This window comes from Phalacrocorax carbo, chromosome 16 (genome assembly GCF_963921805.1).
Source record: "Phalacrocorax carbo chromosome 16, bPhaCar2.1, whole genome shotgun sequence".
In the NCBI taxonomy this organism is placed as follows: Eukaryota; Metazoa; Chordata; class Aves; order Suliformes; family Phalacrocoracidae; genus Phalacrocorax; species Phalacrocorax carbo.
The window spans coordinates 9,639,950-9,659,278 of NC_087528.1; the positions used below are offsets into that span (position 1 = coordinate 9,639,950).

The 19,329-nt window shown below is 44.3% G+C and overlaps 1 protein-coding gene across 1 annotated transcript in view; it reads left to right on the forward strand.

Annotated features, from left to right (window-relative positions):
• The first annotated feature begins 3,242 nt into the window (after positions 1 to 3,242).
• The window catches only part of ASPSCR1 (ASPSCR1 tether for SLC2A4, UBX domain containing), a 48,877-nt gene continuing 32,790 nt past the window's right edge, over positions 3,243 to 19,329 (forward strand). Inside the window, exons 1-7 of the mRNA XM_064467182.1 lie at positions 3,243 to 3,432; positions 3,558 to 3,613; positions 4,569 to 4,680; positions 9,016 to 9,116; positions 16,771 to 16,828; positions 17,651 to 17,724; positions 18,533 to 18,968. Coding sequence (XP_064323252.1) covers positions 3,328 to 3,432; positions 3,558 to 3,613; positions 4,569 to 4,680; positions 9,016 to 9,116; positions 16,771 to 16,828; positions 17,651 to 17,724; positions 18,533 to 18,968 — 942 coding nt within the window. The 5' untranslated portion in view covers positions 3,243 to 3,327. The remainder of the gene's footprint in view (positions 3,433 to 3,557; positions 3,614 to 4,568; positions 4,681 to 9,015; positions 9,117 to 16,770; positions 16,829 to 17,650; positions 17,725 to 18,532; positions 18,969 to 19,329) is intronic.

Genomic DNA, 19,329 nt, shown 5'->3' on the forward strand with positions numbered 1-19,329 from the left:
TTTGCTGAGACTCACCTGGAAGATTTGCAGGCATCCTCTTGGTCTTGACAGTGGCTGAAATCTGAATTGTTAAGGGTATTTTCAGCTATTCCCTAATGAGTTCCTCTTTCTTTGTAGCACTTTAATGAACTCCAGGTTGTACTTACCTCCCCCTTCTTTCTCTCCTGATGCTTCTAATTTCAGATAAATTTTTGAGATTAGAAGTGGCTCTGGGTATGAAATGTGACCCTTAACCTCCATGCAACTTTCTGATTATGACATGCCATTAAAAATTGGAGTCATCTCTCTAATCCTGCAACTTGGAAATGTTCAGCTTGAATTACATCGGTGGCTTTTTAATGGGAGCAACATTTCTTTAAGGGATGCGTCACTTTTCCAAATGCCAAATATGAAAGAGCTGCCTGCTTCAGACATCAAATAGGAGCCACCCCCCATCCAGAAATTAGACCAATTTTGGGGGCTCCATGAAACCCAAAGTGTATCTTTTAAAATGGAATGGGTGCTCCACCTCAGCAGCTGAATAAGCACTGGTGTTAACATAGCCATTTTAATTGTTTCTTCTTCATACCTTCTGTGAAGGCATTAATTGGTGGAAGGACAGGATGTCTTCATTCTGCATTATGTACTTGCAGAGTTTTGGATCTCTACCCTATTTTAAAGACTAAGAAGAACTTGCACACCATAGATATTTGTTACACCATTTGCAGGCAAAAGTGTGAAAACTTTCAGAACAGTCTTGCCCTTATGTCCTCAAGCTTCTTCACATATTTTACAGCAAAAGGCAACTAAAAAGGTAGGGAATTGTAAGAAATATGTCTCTAAACCTGTGGATGTTACAGAGATGGTAATAAAGAACAATGAGCGATTGTTTCTTAACAAGACCTGGGGAGGGGGGGACACCAAGGAAAAAGTTCTAAAACAAAAAACATTAAGTTCTTCTGTCACACAACACAATTTAACTGTGGCATTCATTGCCCCATGATCCGCTGGCTGCCAAAAGCCCAGATGGGCTCAAAAGATGGATGGGCAAATTAATGTAATAAAAGTCCATCAGGTGTGATTAGATATAAAGACACAACCGCTGACTCGGGAAGTCTAGAAGATGCAGATTGCTGAAAACTGGAAGTTGATAGTGGGGAAAATACAACTGCTGTCTCCCACTCTGCAGCTCTTCCCAGCTGCTGTCAGAGGTGGTGTTCTGACTGCCTTGGTGGGAGCCAGTGTAGCCATTCTTTCGAAGAAGCTCTTCTAAGATGTGGGCCTCTCTCCTAGAGAAGAGCACTCCTGAGAGGGTGGTAATTCGTAAGCTCCTTATGCAATACCGAATTTCAGAGTATGAGCAAAGTTCTTCACTACGTAAGCTGAGAACTGTCAAGCAAAAGGAGGATGGTGGTGATATGTCCATGTAGAGCTATCATGATTCTAGTCAGAAAGTTCCATAGCTGCTTAGCTAAAACAGTGAAAAAAAAAAAAAGGTGCACACAGACAACTTACAGGGTATTGACATATGATGGAAATCATTCAGCTGATGTGGACAGACAAATTACTCATCCGCTGTTCTGGGGTAACTGGCCATACACCAACATAATCCAACACTGGTATACACCTCTGTCCATCCCAGCTCTGAAAGTAAAATGCATTGACTTCAAGCATTTTAATGTATTTAGGAATTACAGACATAGTCTGAGACACCAATACCCTGAACGCTGTAGCTGTATACATGATAAGACAATGATACTTCCCAATGGAATTGAAAGAACAAATGTAAAGATATTTTTAAGCATTATTTTTGAACAACACATTATACACCAGGGCACACTTCATTACTATTACTACATCTTGTCGAGCAGCTATGGTGTTGGATAGACTTAGGAATCCATATGCATAAGCAAGAGGATGTTTCTCCATCATTACAGTTCCCGTCCTCTCTTTTTCTCGCTTCTCTCACACTGTTGATATGGTAAAAACGAGCAAGTGTTATCTTTTCCAAAAGTGTCTTTCCTTAAAAGGATCTTTTCCCATCATAAGCCAAGTGAAGCAGACATTTTTGTGGGCGCTGGGGGTGGCGGTGCGGACTTAAGCTTAACATATATGATAAATATAGAGGAAGTAGAGAAAGTATTTGGCATGTGGTAACAACTTAGGCTAAATAAATTCCAGTGGTTACCCAAACTAAAAGTTTTTTTACGATAGCAAACAAAACAGACTGTAGTTGACTCTCTGAGAGCGCCTTTGACACTGAAAAGGCAGCGCTGAGAGTGAAGGGGAAGCTCATAAATGAAATAAAGTCTCTGAGAAATTTTGTGTCATAAAATATAAGATAATCTTGGTTCCCTGGGTGCAGTCACCTCATCTGAATGGCTGAGCTTGCAACGCTAATCACAAGATGCCCAATCAACATTGAAGGAATGGCTTTTGAAGGCAGCGGGATGCCGTAATTTGTCTTACCACCGGTGTCCTGGCTGTGACACTGTCCGGGCACTCATCTGACAATGGGAAGGTAGTAAGATGCTCCCCTCTTCTCTCTGAAATGTGGTGGTTGTGATAGCTTTTATATTTTGCCAAGGAGTACCTTTCTTGTACACGTGTATGTTTTTGGAGCTACTAGTCACTGCCATCACTGCTTGGCAGAGGCAAGAGCTAAAACCTGCAGAAGAGATTTCTTGCCACTAGTGCGGGGTGTGAGCACCCAGCTCCCCAGGCAGATCCCGCTGGCCCGGGGAGCCGCACGGCCGGGGCGCGCCGGCGTTTGCCGGGCCCGTTACGCTGGGCCTTGGGGGATTCCTACGGACGCCACCGGAGAAGGTCCAGGTACCAGGAAGAAATCTTGTTTTATTTTCTCAGGGGCCGGGTGATGGATCACAACACTGGAAACCCGAGGGAAAACACAAGAGCTGCTGGAAGGGCTGCCGCTGCTCCCCTCCAGCTCTGCGCGGAGCTGCGGGACGGCCCCGGGACTGCGCCCGGCTCCCCGCACGGGCCCCGGTACCGCCTCCCCCCCCCCTCGGTCCAGCGGGGCGGGCCGGGGATCCCCTCCGCCTCCCGCCCTCGCTCCAAGCCCCGGTGGTGCTGCAAGCCCCGCTCGCACCCGGGGAAACGCAAACGCCGCCCCGCCGCGGGCTGACAGCTCCCGCCCCAGCCCCAGCCCCAGCCCCAGCCCCGCACGGCCGCCTGCCCCGCACGGCCGGGGCTCTCCCAGGGCTCTCCCGCGCCGATTCCGCCCGGCTCGGCGGCGGGGCGGGCCGGGGCGCGGCCTGCGGGCAGGGGTGGCCCTGGGCCCGGCTCCGCCCCGGCCGTGCGGAGGCCGGCGGCGCGGCGGGAGGGAAGATGGCGGCGGCGGCAGGAGGGGGGGGCGCTGCCGTGGTGTCGGTGCTGGCCCCCAGCGGGCGCCGGGTCACGGTGCGGGTGGGGCCCGGCACGGTGCTGCTCCAGGTGGGTCCGGGGCGGGGGCGGCCGAGCGGCGCGGAGCGGAGCGGCGAGGCGGGGCGGAACGAGGCGCGGCAGGGCCGGCCCGGCCCGGCCCGGGCCGTCCCGTAACGCCTCTGTTTTCTCCGCAGGTCCTTGAGGAGGTCTGCAGGAAGCAGGGCGGCAGCCCCGGCGAGTACGGCCTGAAGTGAGTCTCACCGCGAGGCCGCCTCCGCCCCGCAAGGACGGCGGGCGGCCCACACGGGACCGGGCCCACGGGCCCGCGGGCCGCGCCGCCGCGGGGAGAGGCCCCGCCCGGCCCGGTGTCCGCGGCGCTGCCCCGGGCCGGGCCCGGCGGGTTGCGGGCGAGGCGCAGGGCCCGGTGCCCGCGGCCTGCTCGTGGGCCCGGCGCGCTGCCGCCGGCTGTCCCGGGCGCGCGTGTGGCTGCGGGCGGGTGTCGGAGGGGCCCGGGGGTCCGGGAGCCGTTCACCCGGGTCAGCCCGCGTTTTGGTCTTTGCCACGGGGACATTATTCATGGCCATCTCTGGGGAGAGAGGGGTCCACGGGCTCAGGTGGTTCCTCAGCAAAGTTATTTTGTTCAAATTGATCTTTCCTGATTTCCCCCTGCCAAGTTCCCTTTGCTTTTTGGGTAGATACTGAGATCCTGTGTAACCTCCACGAAGGTGTCCCTCCCCACACAAGCACTTCTGCTAGCTCACGCGCTGGTAGGACTCTTCTCTCTTACCCGGTGGTTTGACCGAATATTTTTATGGTATCATAGTCAAGAGGTTATTTGTCTGAGTGGCAGTAAAAAATACCAGACAACCCTTTTAATTTAGCAACAAACACTGGGCTTGAATACCTGTTCAGTTGCTATTTACCTCTTAAAGCCTGAGGAGGAGCATATATTTGAGTATTTATCTGTGACCACTACAAACTGCATCTTTTTTGGTATGTAGAATAATTTTTGTTCATGAATGTTTTATGAATTGTGCATTGTTGAATAGTTGTGCATTGTTGAATAGTGCTCTGTGGCTTTTGGTCAGCTCACAGGGAATTCTCTTGCTCAATACCTGGACTTTGCATTGTTGCCAGTCCCTGAAGCGATCTGAAGGTGGCATAGGATGGTTCCTGGTGTCTTCATGGGCTGTGTTCTTCTTTAGGTTTCAGAGGAGTGTGTTGGATCTCTCTTTACAGTGGAGATTTGCCAGACTGCCCAACAATGCCAAGCTGGAGATGGTGCCAGTCTCTAATAGAGTGGAAGTTGGAAACACGGTACGTTCATTTCACAGTGTGACCCCATTTGTTCAGTAATCAGTCATGCTGGATATGATCTCGTCAGATCTAACGAGCAAGGGTATGGTTAGGCTTGGACAATGCTCGAGTGGAAGACCACCCAAAGACGGGCTGAGGTGTGGTGGGGAATGGTGATTTAGTAGCTGGAAGTCTTTGCTTGCAGTCTGGGATGGTGGAGTGCCAGCTGCATGCTGGAGGATAGGGAGATCCTTTGGGGAGCTGAAAAATTAGTAGTCAGGAATGTGTAAGAAGTTAAACATCACAGATGACTTTGCTCAGCAGTTGAACTACTAACTCAGTTCCCTTTCCTAATTTCTGTTTCAGTTGCTGTTGTCTGCCTCTGGATTTTGACTAAAATCTCAAATTCTTACAGGATTCTCTTTCGCTTCCTTCCCAGCACTGCTGCTCACGGTGTGTTCACATTCACACAGCTTTAGAATTTTTTGTGATGTGTGCTGTGTTTAGCAGTTACCGAATGTCCCTATTTGGTACAATTTGCAAAGGGCTTATGGATGCCGTGTTCTGTAGAAATTATTGTCACGTTTAGGAGACGTAAAAATCTTTTATGCATGTCGTTATAACAGCTGGAGGCATGACTTTTAAAACGATGCATGGATGTTAATGAGCATAAACATTTTATGTGGTAAAAATGATGTATGGTCTTATTTAAGTAGCCTGGGAATGAACATTTGTCTATCACTAACAGCCATCTCTCTTCTTACTGACTTCCTCATTTGGAGTTTCTCAATTTTTGTTAAAGTTTCAGGTCTATTAGTGCTAATCTCCTAATGTCTGTCTGCCAAAATACATTAGTGGTGTTTTGTTATAGGCAGTTGCCTCAGCTGTCACAAAGATAAACTGATACATACATTGAAAAGTGAGCTTTGCAGTGTGAGAAGGCTTTGGAATCTCTGCTCTAGTTCACTGTGGGTGTGCAGGGTAGTTTTTTGGGGTCACTGATGCCTGTGTTTTCCTCTGTAAAACCTCCATGTGCTTTGTTTTGGCACTAATGTTTTCTTTCTGACTTTGTGGTAGAAAGAAGTTTGTGCTCCAAGTGACTTATTTAGTTAAAAAAATACCACAAGCTGGTAGCATCTGCTTAAAATTTTCAGTTAAAAAAAGTTGTGATGGCATGGAGTTCATCTTCCAGAGGAAAATGTTTCTATTAAAATGGTACAGCGGTGACTTTATCTGACATTTGCATCCAGTTTGGGAGGTATTGTACCGAAGGAAAACAGTGATTTTATTTATTTTTGTTTCCAAGAAGATTGCGCAGCATATCAGGGTGAGAAGGACTGTGTACTGTAGGAGAGGGGTTATAACGTGGCATCACTACTTTAGATCACAAACGAGAAGAGCTAGTGAAAGTTTAAGTTGTTACTGTTTAGTTGTATTTCTACAGAATCCACAGAAGTGAGGCTTCACTTGGAGTGCTCGTTGCTATTTCATGAGGTTGAGAAGCTAGAGCGAATGTATTTGTGAAGGGTGCAGTCTAAACAGAGGTGATGTCCCATAACCTAAGAACAGAGATTTCACTTGGAAGATTTTTACAGAGAGTACAAGAAAATACTTTGTACAAAACACGATTGACTAAAAGAATTCCCTGCCACAGGGAACTGGTGTCCAATACACCAGTTCAACACAGCTGGATAACTCTGTGACTGGAACTGACACTAGCATTATGCTCTAACGTAGTGGCAGTTGACACGAGGACTCAACCCTGCAGGCCAGCCGTAGTAGTGTGGGGGTGAATTTACTTCTATGCCTTTTGTTATTGTCTCTTTTACTGAGATAATGTGCATGGAAGTAGGTGTGCTTGCTTTCCTGTGGTGCGCTGGCAACAGTTACCCCTAGAGAGAGAATACAGGTTTCGATAAATAACGAGTTTGTTGAGCAAACCTGCTATTTTTAAAACAGAATGCTTTTGGATTTGCCTTTGCATATAAAAATAATTGAATCCTGTAAGACAGTTCTTTAGTGAAAAGTTGAACAAACTCCCCAGGTGTGATGGTAGGTGATCTAGGGGTACCGTCAGTACAGTTCTAGTGTTAAAGTTGTTAGCCTTTTGGTTATATGTTTGTGAACTTAGAAGGTGATTGGCCCTGGTGTCTTTATTATTTTATATAGATCCTGGGATTTTTAAAAAGTCTTTTCTAGTTGACTGAATATGACTTTCGTGACATGTTTAGCTTTGAACTGTTGCCCAAAACCTGATGCAACTGGTAGTCTGAATTTCTGGGCTGGATTCTTATAGAACGGTGATGTCAACTGTCATCACTCTGCTGTAGCTGAGAAAAAAAGCTTGTCTCCAGCGTAGGAGAAACGAGGAGGTTGTGTTAGTGGTGGGATGAAACGACTCAGTTCTGTTGGCTAGTTGTTGATGATGCCACTGTTTCCCTTATGTAGAAAAATTCCTGGCTCTGGCAGATCACAGTTTGCAGTCCCGCAAGAACTGGTAGGAGCCTAGGCAGATGACAAACACATTCCTCCAGGGAAATCACAATAGATTGCCGGAGTGTGTGGTGTCTGGTTTTTTTTCTCCTCCCACTCATGCTCGCACACACATGCGCTCACAGAGGGAGAGAGGATGTGCTGAGATTGTTGGTAGGGACACGTGAAAACACAGAATGAAAGAAAGCTTCTGTTGATGTCCTAGGCTTACATCCTTCTCAAGAGTTTTGAATAAGGCCAATTTCTGTGGACTTCAGAAAACCATAGCTGACTAGAGACGTTAGGTGCTGTAAGTTGCAAGTTATACACACGGTCTCTTTGGACTGATAACAGTTGGTTGGGTCTTCAGTAACTCAAGGATAGATTTGGACTGTGTTTGTTGTTTCTCTGTGTGGATGTCCAAGTACGCTGTTCTGCCTCAGGGCAGTTGTTCTGCAAATCAATGCTTAAGTTGACAGAGGTCTAGGTTGGTGTTTTAGTTCATGCAGCTGCATCAATCCTGTCAGGGTTATTGGAATTCATTTTATATAGCTGCAAAGACCTCTGCTGTAAAGTTTCAGCTAGCATAAAACAACATCTCAGTTGCTCATGATGACACATTATTTGGGACACTTGTTTTGGCCTTTGTCTGAATATGTTTCAATCCAGGATATGTCAGGGAAGAGGGGCCCAAGAAAGCTGGCTAGTATTTGTGGATCGCCTCCTCCGTGCTCAAGAGCAGTCCATTCCAACGAATAGGAAGTAAAGCAAAAATGTCAGGAAGCCTGCATGGATGAACAAGAGGCTCCTGGCCAAACTCAAACACAAAAAGGAAGTATACAGAGAGTGGAAGCAAGGATGGGTAACCTGGGAGGAATAGAGAGACCTTGTCTGAGCATCCAGGGATGAAGTTAGGAAAGCTTAAGCCCGAATGGAATTGAATCTGGCCAGAGATGTCAAAGACAACAAGAAGAGATTCTTTAAGTACATACGTGACAAAAGGAAGGCTGGGGAAAATGTGGGCCCATTGCTCAATAAAGCAGGGACTTGGTTACACAGGACATGGAAAAGGCTGAATGCCGTCTTTACCTCAGTCTTTACTAGCAAAACTGGCCTTCAGGAATCCCAGGTCCCAGAGACCGGGGGAAAGGCTGGAGCAAGGAAGATGTACCCTTGGTGGAAGAGGATCAGGTCAGGGAATACTTGAGCAAACCGAACATACCTAAGTCCATGGGCCCTGATGGGATGCACCCATGCATGATGAGGGACCTGGCAGATGTCATTGCAAGGCTCTACTATTGACAGCCTTTGATTGATCATGGCTATTGAGAGAAGTGCCTGAAGACTGAAGGAAAGCAAATGTCACTCCTGTTTTCAAGAAGGAGGACACAGGTGGGTCAGCCTCACCTCAGTCCCTGGGAAGGTAATGAAGCAGTTAATCCTGGAAACCATTTCCATGCACATGAACAACAGGAAGATCATCAGGAGTAGCCAGCATGGATTCAGCAAGGGGAAGTCATGCATGACCAACTGGATAGGCTTCTGTGATAAAAATGGCTGGCCTGGTAGGTGTGGGGAGAGCAGTGGATATTTTCTACGTGGACTTCAGTAAGGCTTTTGACACTGTCTGTCATAAGATCCTCATATATAACACTCATATTCATAGCAGAATAGAACTATTCTTAATATTAACTTCTAAAATAATCGTTTGACTATTCCTCTGCATTTTTAACCAATGTAATCCTTTGCAGCAAGTGTTTAGAAGGAAGTAGTGTTTTTTGGATAGCAGGTTCTAGGGATCACTGATATACTGAAAAAAGTTGTTGTCAAGAAAAAAAGTTTTCATAAATTTTTCAGATTAATTCAGTGTATTTTTTCCTATAGGTTCGGATCGCATTACAGTTAGATGATGGCTCCCGTTTACAAGACACCTTCCTCTGTCAACAAACTTTGTGGGAACTTCTCAACCATTTTGCAAAGATCAGGTGAGCAATGCAGTGAGAAACTTCTTGTTTGGATGGATCTCTGCATGACAATAGTTGTTGCTGTGGTGATCCAGCTAAATCCTGCAGATCTGCAGAATTCGCATTTATTTGACTGTGATTTTTCCTTTACAACACAGACGTTTGCCTGTTCCTTGCTCTTTCAGATTTGACACTCCATAGTTTCAGCATTATTTTCTAACTGTCGAGTAGCATAAACTGGTAACAGATGGCTAAGGCTAGGAAGGAACTATAACTGGATGTATATTGCTGTACCTGTCTTTTACATAAACTTGTTTTAAGTCAAGCCACTGCCAGAGTTGAGATGGTAGCCTAGATTATCTTGATCACCAGCATTGCTGTGCTGTGGTTCCGTGTGGTGGAGGGGGTTCTTTGTTAAGTGAGGTGCTATTGCTTTTTGAGGCTTGCCATTGTGCAAGTTCTTCAAGGGGATCTGGAGCTCTCAGCAGGCTAATGTGGAATCTTCAAAAGACTGTTTAGATCCTGTTTAAATAGAAGAATTTATGGTCCTACATTTATTGAATATATACATGGGTTAGAAATCTTATTAGAGTCCAGTCTACATTAAGTGCATTCTTTTGTCTTTAGTTTTGACTTAAAAATACTGTATTGTTTTGAAGTGTCAAGCTAATAACTGTTCTCCAAAGACAGTTCTTTTATTTTTGTCTTGGCTCAGAAGATGAAGCCTTGAAGCTGTGACAGCCATCCTATTCTGAACAGAATTTACAAATTTCATTTTTTCTGTTGTAGTTGGCTTTACATTTCTCTTGATAAAATGATTTTTTTCAGACCCTGTATTTCTAGCTTGTTCTTTCTCTTACATTTCTCTTCTGCTAGTTGTTCTGTTGCATTTGAATCTCTTGCTCATCTGTACAGATTCTGTGCTATGGTATTGTGCAAATTGGAGCTATCTTTGTTAATTTCTCAAACCAATTAAATACTCATCTAAAGAGACAGTAGCTTTCTGTGTCAAAACGTTTGAAGTCTCCAAGGCTGCGGTGCTAGAAAAGCTATGAAATGAGCAGTGAGCAGTGAGGGTGGTGGTGCAGTAGCAATCAGATAAGCTCAGCCTTTTAGGGTACAGTTACAGGATGCAAAACAATAGATTGTCACCTCTTAGCTGAGCTGTAGTAATTGACTGGTTACGGGCATGTGCTAGTACTACACTAACATGTACTAGTGTAAATTACTTTAAATGAAGTTTTAAAGTTGTGTGTTCTACCCTGCAATTGAAACAGACTAAGAAACATGGTTCTTGGGTTGAATTGGCTGACGTTATCTCATTAAGTCAAGGTTACACAGTTGAATCGTGTGACTGGAGTTGCTCTGGAGCTGTTTCCACGGTAAGGAAGTAATTCTTCCAGCCTCCCAGTGATGTGCTGTTAGTTTTCTGCTAGCTTATCTCCCTGACTGGCCCGTAACAAGATCAGAGGAGTGACTAGTGCTGGCCCAAGGGAGGGAGTTTGGATCGGGAGCACCTTCTGTGCAGCAGTAGGGGATTGAACAGTTACTGCTCACCCCTGCCCTCCTTGCTAACTCCCCTAATACTGTTTGTGCAGCTTTATGGGGAATTAGCATAAGTAGCTGATTCAGGTGTAAAATAGTATTTTCTCTATGTCATCTTTCAAGTCGCTAAGTTTCCTAGCCCAGTTAAGGATTGTCTTTCATAGGCAGTCATGACAAGAAGTGTAGCCTGTCTGGAAACAAGGATCTAAAAGGAGGAAGCGGCAGATGGGTAGGAATGGCATATGTCAGTCTTTCTACTCAATATTTTGTATCATCAAACCATAAGTTGAGGAAATGCTTCAGGTAATCTGGTGACTCTGAAGGGATACAAATGAGCCTTACTTGTCATTCTCTTTTTGTCTTTAGTTGTCAGGGACCAGATCTACGTTGTGGCATTTACTCTTAAGTCAAAAGGGTCAGTCGTCTTGTAAATGCTAGAGAGAAAAGAATTCTTTTTCTTTGGATTGAGGAAGGAAGTAGGCAAGAAAAGCCAGGTATAATTTTCCTGGGTGTTTTGAGGCCCCTCTTGTACCTTACTGCATACTTTGTGCCCTCTGGGAGGAGAGGAGTGCCTGTTGCAGTTTGGGAACTGGTAGACTGGTGGGGGTGGTACATATGGAGAGTGACAAATAGCCTTTGCGTGGCTTTCTCACACATTAGTTGGTTATTTGGTTTAAATGTTGAGCTTTTTATATAATTTTGCTCCTTTGGAGTGGTTTCATTTGTTAGAGGTTATTGTAATAATAATAGCTAATGTGCATGCTGCTCTTTTTAAGATTCCAACTGCTACAGTGTGCTAAGCATTATTAACTTCAGTTCATAAGATGCAGCTGTTCTCTTCTGCCCTCTGGAAGCTGAGCTCAGATGTTTGGATGGACTTTGCAAACTTTTGATTAAGTTCAACAAGAAGCAAAGACGCTGTGTGTGTCTTAATCACAAAACAAGATGGATCTATAGCCATCCATATAGATTTCATGGGCTGTGCTGCTTTTCAGCGTGTATTGACTCAGTTGACTAACTAGTCAGCTAGTGGTTGACTTTTGCTGAATCCTTCCTTTGACTTTCCAACTGGAGACGTTTTCCTGGAATGCTTGGCCGCTCTAAGTGCGTGAGGGGAAGTATTCTAAATCCACTGGAATTTCCCCCGGGTTTCCAGCGTCCATCTTGGCTAATTGGGTCTGAAGAAGGTCTGGAAGCTATTGTAAGGCTGCTTCTCCTCTCAGCGTGCGGCAGTCCTTGCACAAGATGTTTACAGGCCCTGTCAGATCACTACATGAAGGAATCTAATCTGCTTGCCGTTCCCCTTCTGAAGAACAGCACATCAAAGAAATGACAGTGTGTTTGATGTGTGTGCTTGCCTCAGTGAATGCATGTAATGGATTAACAGCAGCTGGAGGAGGAGCCTGCTCGCTTCCAAGAGTTATACAAAAATAAGTCTCAGGGGGATCTTTCCTTGGAGTCTGTTCTGCAGAGACTGGCTGAGGGCACAAGCATTGTATACCCTTTTAGCATTAGGCCTGGGAGAACCATTGCTTTTCTGTCTCCCACTCTTGCTTGGCTGGCAGCTTCAGCAGCTGTGTAGACTGTTACGTAGAAGTGATTGCAGTCTGGACACTTGAAGGCAGTTTTGGCAATTACTGTGACTCTTTGCTACTCTTGTGGTATCACTCATTAAGTTCAGATATTTTCCATACGTTTGTAGAAGGCTCTTCAATCCAAAGAGTTGCTTGGATTGAAATGGAAAGCAGTTTTGGAAAGGTGAATGAAACTAGGTTGTGTTAGTCACATTGGTTTGCTCTCTTAGGGGTCTGTGTGGTGAGGAGGTGTGTTCTATTGTGCCTCGGGTTCTTTCCTCCTAAATGATGGTCATCCACCTTTCCTGACAAACAACTTGAGGTTCAAGCTTTCATTCTTCTGGGTGGTTTTGGCTCCCTTTTCTGTAATTCTGTACTGTTTCCTCCATGTCTCGTCAGTCCTTTATCTTTTGTGCACTTCTGTTGAGGATTTCTGTAGGGATACAGCTGATCCTGTTTGGAAGCAAAATCCATCAAAAATAAGGCAGGGATGACTAGCTCTCCTGGATTATCTGGAAAAGTCTGAGCACCCATAGCCTGCTGTGGTGTGCTAAAAGTAGTCTCTTAAGTGCTATTTTGTTCCAATCTTCCAGTCAGGAGACAAGATTTTTTTTCTGCCTTTCCTCATCAAGCGTTGCCTTTTGGAACTCAACTGCTGCAAAAGGAGTGAGGGTGGTCGGGGCCTGGGTCTTAAATCACAAGATTGTGCTAATTCTGATTAGGAACTTAATCTCTTGATTCCTGCAGAGCATTGTGTACGACTTTCTGTCCTTGAGGGAGAATAACGACTTGCAGAACCTCAAACGGTGGCAGACCTATTCTAGTGTTGTTTTGGTTGTTCACCTTGAGTTAGAAAGTTAACTGTGTTTCACCATCTGAAGCTTGAATATAATAGTTTGGATGCTCTGGGTGTGTCCGTCTCTTTCTGCACGATGGGATTAGGTGCGGTGGCTGGGAGAAGTGTTCTGAAAGAATGGTACCTCAGGACTATAAAACCCTTATGATCTCTTGCAGCTGGTCTGGAAGTAGTTCTCAGCCCCTGACTTCCCTAAACCAGACCCAACACTCAGGACTGGTTTTACAGGTTACTCTGTTTGAATTTGCTAACTCTAGCAAGTGGAGCTTTTCGGTTTCATTGTGACTCACCTTGTCCCATATCATCATGCTTTATTTAGAAAGGCTTAAGTTTTAACCTTTAGATCAAGACGGGAGGTAGACTGCTACAATTAAACCAAACAGAAGTCTCAATTTAGGTCTGTGCTTAACAGGTTTGCTCCCCCACATCCTCCATCTGGAACTCTTTGATGTGCTCTTGAGGATTACTCAAGGATTGAGTATCATAATTCTTCAGGTGGCTCTCTCAATCCTGAGTGACTTCTGGTCCCAGCTGTTTCACTTACATTTCATTGAAGCTGAGTTTTGAGTATAAATGTAAATGTCCTTGATGAATTTTCCCAGACCTTAACGGCTATTTCCCTTGATTTTCTATTCTCCTTCCCTGTACGGATTGTTTTGTCACTTTGTGCTGGGCTAAATAGTTTCATGTTAAAATATTATGTAAGACATTGATTGTATATATATTCTTCTAGGCTGCTCATCTGTGATGTATTTTGGACATAATAGAAAGGCTACATAGGATAATATTGGCAAAGCTATTGTTAAGTAACTTTGAAGATTATGATGATACTAAAGATTATTGGAACTGCTGCATCAAAAGTAGTAAGGTGCATTTGGGTGTGCAGAGTCTGCCTTCTGCTGTGCAAGCAGATTGCTAAAGTGCTAAGGGTTATTTTCCTTCCTTCTTACCCGAACAGAAAATGTTATCCCCGTCTTAAGGTGGTCTTTCCATAATGGTTGGGTTTACTGCATGCCTATTTGTGGACCTACCAGCTATGAAGTAGAAGCCTTTCCAACAGCAGTAGTCAGTGTGGTCACAGTGCAGGCGTACTATGTGACATGCGTAGTCACTTGAGAATTAGACGCTCAGTTGACTGAATGGATTTTGACTATCATTTAAGGGGTCCTTTTCCTACATAAACCCTGGAGATAACTTTGTGTATAGTAATACTGCATCCCAAAATACATATGTTTAAATTAAACAATGCTGAAGGCAGAACATTTTAAGTAGAACTCCTTTCCAGGAAAAGTCAGAATGATCTAGCCTTGATCACTGACATCCTTTTCTTACAGTCATTCCCTGTTCCATCCCCCAGGTATGACGCTTACAAATTAAAGCACAAGATAGAGTCCCTGAAGGTACGAGTCATAGGTGTAAGTGATGCACTAGATACAAGCCATCTGAGTTCCTGCTTAATTTTTGTGACGCTTGGACACCAGGTTGATGAATGTTTTGCAAATATATTTAGGAGAATGTGTGGCTATGAATGCTACTGCAGAATTACAAACAACGCAGAGAAATGGCTGAAGCAGAAGTATATCTTTCCAAAACTTCTAATTTCCAGTGAAAAATACTGGGTTTTTTTCAGGCTGCCAGAGTCCTGCAGGTTTTGTTTTTCTCTTGTGAAGTTCACTGCAGAGACTAGAATCTGGTGACTGAAGAGACAGTTAAGTGTGTGCATTCCCATAACCCTGTAAGTCAGTCATTTGCAAAACTCCTCATGAGTTCAGTAGTCAACACCAGCGTAATAGGGCGTAAAATGACAAGTTGACTCCAGGGACTAGCTTCAGCCTCTCTTGTCAGAGGCCTCGGGAAATGAGCAAGGATGTGTCACTTTACTGGGCTGTCAGGTGGGTTTCATTAGCTGAGTTGCAGAGAGGTGGTTTGTCTTCAAGTCATCCAAGATGATATGATGGGTGATTGTTTCCTGGTGGGGTGAGGCACAGAGGAAAGCCATTCCCTCTCCATCCCCCAGAGACTGGACTTCAGAGAGCATTAAGATCAAGGGAGTTTACCATGAGGAAGAATTTCAGCTGTTTTGCTTTTGACGATAAAACAGCTGTTGCGATGCAGATGGTATATACCAGCTCCTTACCAAGGGATGTCCTGGCGCAACTGAAATGACAGAGAGCTCAGGACAGAATGTGCTAACAAGAGCTACTGGAGCGTTATCAAGAAGGATAAATCTCATCAGTTCTTATTGTGTTGATTGGGAATATCCTGGGGCAATTTTCCCACCTTTTGTAGTTTCCCCAGTGAAGTTAGGCTGAAACTTTTGAAGATAAAACTTTTGTTTTCAAAGCAACAAAAAACTTTTTTTGGGGAAAAAAAAAAGCTTGTGAGAATTCAGCCAGCTATCTTTCTGAGCACCACTGTCTCTCAGCATGGCCAGTGTTCTCCTGGTCACCTTTTGGCGCTGGTGTGCTGGAGGGGAGAAGCAAACTCTTCTTCTCCTTAATTTCATGTTTTACCACATTCTCATCTGATTTCAGTTTGAGTTTCACTTCGACTGCTGAAGGGGAGACCAATGTGAAAGAGTGTTTCTACTATTGAATCTAAATCACTGATTTCAGTGCATCAGTGTAATGTACTGGTTAATTCTTTATGGCTTTGTACTTTTCTGCAGGCATCTGAGGTTTCCTTACTAAAAGTGTTAGTCCCTGTTGTAGGATTTTCCAACATGTGCTCTGTTTTGAAATTCATGGTCTTGAGTGGATGATGATCTTGGGTGGATGAGAACTGAGGCTTGCTATGACAGACAGTGATTGTCTTTTCCCTGTCCATCTCCTGTGTTTGATCAAGTGAATATGTAATCCAGCTTCTCTTCTACTTGAATGCCTTAGAATTGCTTATCTAGAGGAAAATGGGAAGAGTAGCACCTTGTCAAGAGTAGCATCTTACTATTTTTCCCCTTCTCTATGCCGAGAGTCCTTCACTTATGTCTTCCTCAGCAGATGGCCTGCCAGCAGTTTGCATCATTGCTAATATGTGTCCTGCTGAAATGCTTAAATGTGGGTTATCTTCACTTTGCCTACTGTGGCAGCCTTTCCTTTGGCTTTGTTTTGTCCCTGGTCTCCAGAATCTGAAAGCTTCTGCTGTTTCTTTTTCTTTTTTTTTTTTTTTTTAAATCTTTTATTCTGTCTGATACTAAGACAGTCGAATTCTTTGTTCTCAGATTATTTGCTTTAGAGCAGTATCTCATTCTGTTTGTTGCTGTGCATACATGGAAAGAAACTGACCTGTCCCCAAGGAAAGTACAGTCTAAACTGTAACAAACTCTTTAACTTAGATTAGGGATTAAAAAGAGCATATTATTATGCTGTGTTATTGACGTTAAAACATTAAGTCGTGTTCCAGATCGGGTACCGAGGCACGTGAAGAACAGTGTGCTCAAATTTATCTAATTTCAGAAATAACTTGAATTATTTGTCCTTTGTTTTTAAACTTTCAGGGCTGTGTTTAAGGAACAGTGAATGCATTGGAGTAAATTTTTTACCTACTGTTTAGTACTGACTCTGTGAACTGTGTAGTGGATGTTGCTGGAGGAATGTGGAGGAGAGTGTTGCTAGATAATTTCACTTCTTACTATTGCTCTACATTGGTTTTGGAGGGGGTAGACTCTTCTATAGATGCTGCAGGATTTTGCTCTATATTGCAGGGAGTTTATGGAACAGCATGGTGAATTCTCTCCGGTCTGTATTTACATGCGAGATGAGGTAAGTCAGCACAGCCTTCTTAACTGTCTCTTGTCTGTCGGTCCCTACAAAATAAGAAAAACTCAGCTCTGCTTTCCAACCTGGAAAGTGTTTCTTTTGAACTTTCTTGAGAGGGGAAGTAGAAAAATGTTGGTCTTTTCAAAGCATGACGTGTCTGTATGGAAAAAAGCTCTCTTGGAATGTAACCCTGGGCCGTTTAGACCTCTGAGCCCATAAAATGAGCTCAATGACCTGTTTGTGTTTTTCTTTCCAACTTCTTTTAAAGCTTGAGTCAAAACAGTGGTTTCATTTTAATAAATATTTGCTTTTCTCTGTGTTTTGATCTTTTGCTATTAATGTTTTGTTTAATATTTTGTATGTGCATATTATGGAATTTGCTCTCCCTAGCTGTCCACTTCACTTCCCACTGACCTCTGTGGATAGATCATCTTTATTCTGGAACAGGTCATTACATGCACCTCCCATCTGCTTGTAATGAAATTGGCTGTCTTTCAGCTCTGAGACATCGCCTGTGATTTAACTTCTGACATAAAATAATGCTTTGCTGATGTCAGATGCGATTTGGATGTATGCATGGGATGGAAATACATGTAGGTTATCTTCCCTTGACGTCATTTTAATAAGCAGTGAATTTGGTAAAGCAGTACAGGTGAATACAGGTGGATTCAGGTCTCATTTCCAACTGCAGAAAGAGTATGTTTTGAGCTGCTTCTGGTGCTGTGTGGTGTTTGATTTGATACAGGCTTCTTTCTAGAAAGAGCACTTCAAATGCTCTCCCAGATAGGCAGTTGCCATAATTACTTTCCTCTGTTTTTGTTGCAGATATCAGGAAAAGATGCCCTGGAGAAGACAACACTGAAGTCTCTTGGCCTGACTGGAGGCAGTGCCATCATCAGGTTGGGAGGAACAAAGTTTGGATTCTTTATTTTTCCCTTCCACTCTGGGGGTGATTTGTTTTGTTTCAAATACAAAAAAAAAAAGGCACAAAAGAAGTTCAAAAAGACAAACATCGCGCCACTCAGTAATTACTGTATTTGCCTGTTTATCTGAAACTGCTGCCCAGATGTGCTTCCCACAGCTGCAGATGCTGGCACTGACCAGTCATGTGCAGATTAAAGGGGCTTGTTTGCTTCTTATGTGTTTTTTTTCTTTTTTTTTTTTTTTTCCCCCTCCTGTGAGTGAAACAGACAATTCAAAGTTAAAAGCCTCTCTGAGAGGACGATCATCTACCACTTCATTCTTCCCTGCCTTGAATCTCAGGCATTGAACTCCCAGGCCCTGCAGTGCCTCCTGCTGACTGTTTGGGAGGGTGAGGTGGGGGACAATGTCAGCCTTTCTGTGATCTTCTAGCCAGTTCTTTGCAGTATATACAGAAGGCAGGAGTGATTAGAAGCTGTGCGTTACAACTGACTATTGTTTTTTCCTGCAAGGCAGTTTTCTTCCAGTGGAGCAGGTAGTCCCTGTTCTGTTTTGGTTTTTTTTTTTTTTTTTTTTTTTTTTGGCACAAACCCCTGACCCCCCACCCCTAACTTCAGAGCAACTGGAGCTTGTTCTTTGTGAGTGTCTGGAAGAAGGTGGTCATTAAATTAGGGGTATATTTGAGTCTAACTATCTTCTTTGTGTCATGGTCACGCTGAGAATGGGGAGGGCAGTATTGATAGGATAAATTATTTTAGTTTTATTCCTTTTGGTGTCTTCTTTAAGAGTCGTCATGAAGAAATGCAGTTTATCTGGCCGGGATGAAGCTGTGGGCGCCACGGTGCGGTGTAATGAGTTAGTGAGGCCAAGCCCTATTGAAGGAGCAGTGGATGTGCCCCTACCTCAAGCAAACACATTCCTAGAGGACTTGGACCACAGGGATGTGGCCATGTCTTCAAACAGCTGCACAGACAAGCAAGACTTGATTAGAGAATCTCAGGCCAGCTTGGAGGAGCAGTGGCCTTCCTCAGAGCCCAAGTCTACCCCATTTGTCCCTTTTTCTGGAGATGGACAGCGTCTGGGGGACACTTCTGTGGCTGTACCGTCTCCTGCGTTAGATATGCCGTCTTCAAAGCTGCCAACAACTTTTTCTAGCCCTGGAGGCCCTTCTAAGCCAAAGAAGTCTAAGAACAGCCAAGAACTGCAAAAGGAACAAGAACAGGTAAGGGAAAATTCGTTTGCAATGAGGGCTTTTTTTAATCCTGCCTTGCCCGAGGCTGAGGAAGGCCTGAACAAGGAAAAAGATGTTTCCATATTTAAGACTTTTGCCCCACAATATTGGGTTAGGTGCCTTGGTGACGTACAGTTCTGCCAAGAGTTCAGTGAGGAAGTATTGCATTTTGGACATTTACTATAGGAAATATGAAGGATGGGAATTTAAGAATTTGCTGTCTAGAGGCAAGCAGAGCTTTGAACCTTGAGGTGTCCTTGATGAATGGTTCTGATGGAGGCAACACAACCACATTAAAAGCATAGTCCAGAAGAGCCTCAATCTCTGCGCCTCAAATTCCATGCAAATTTAA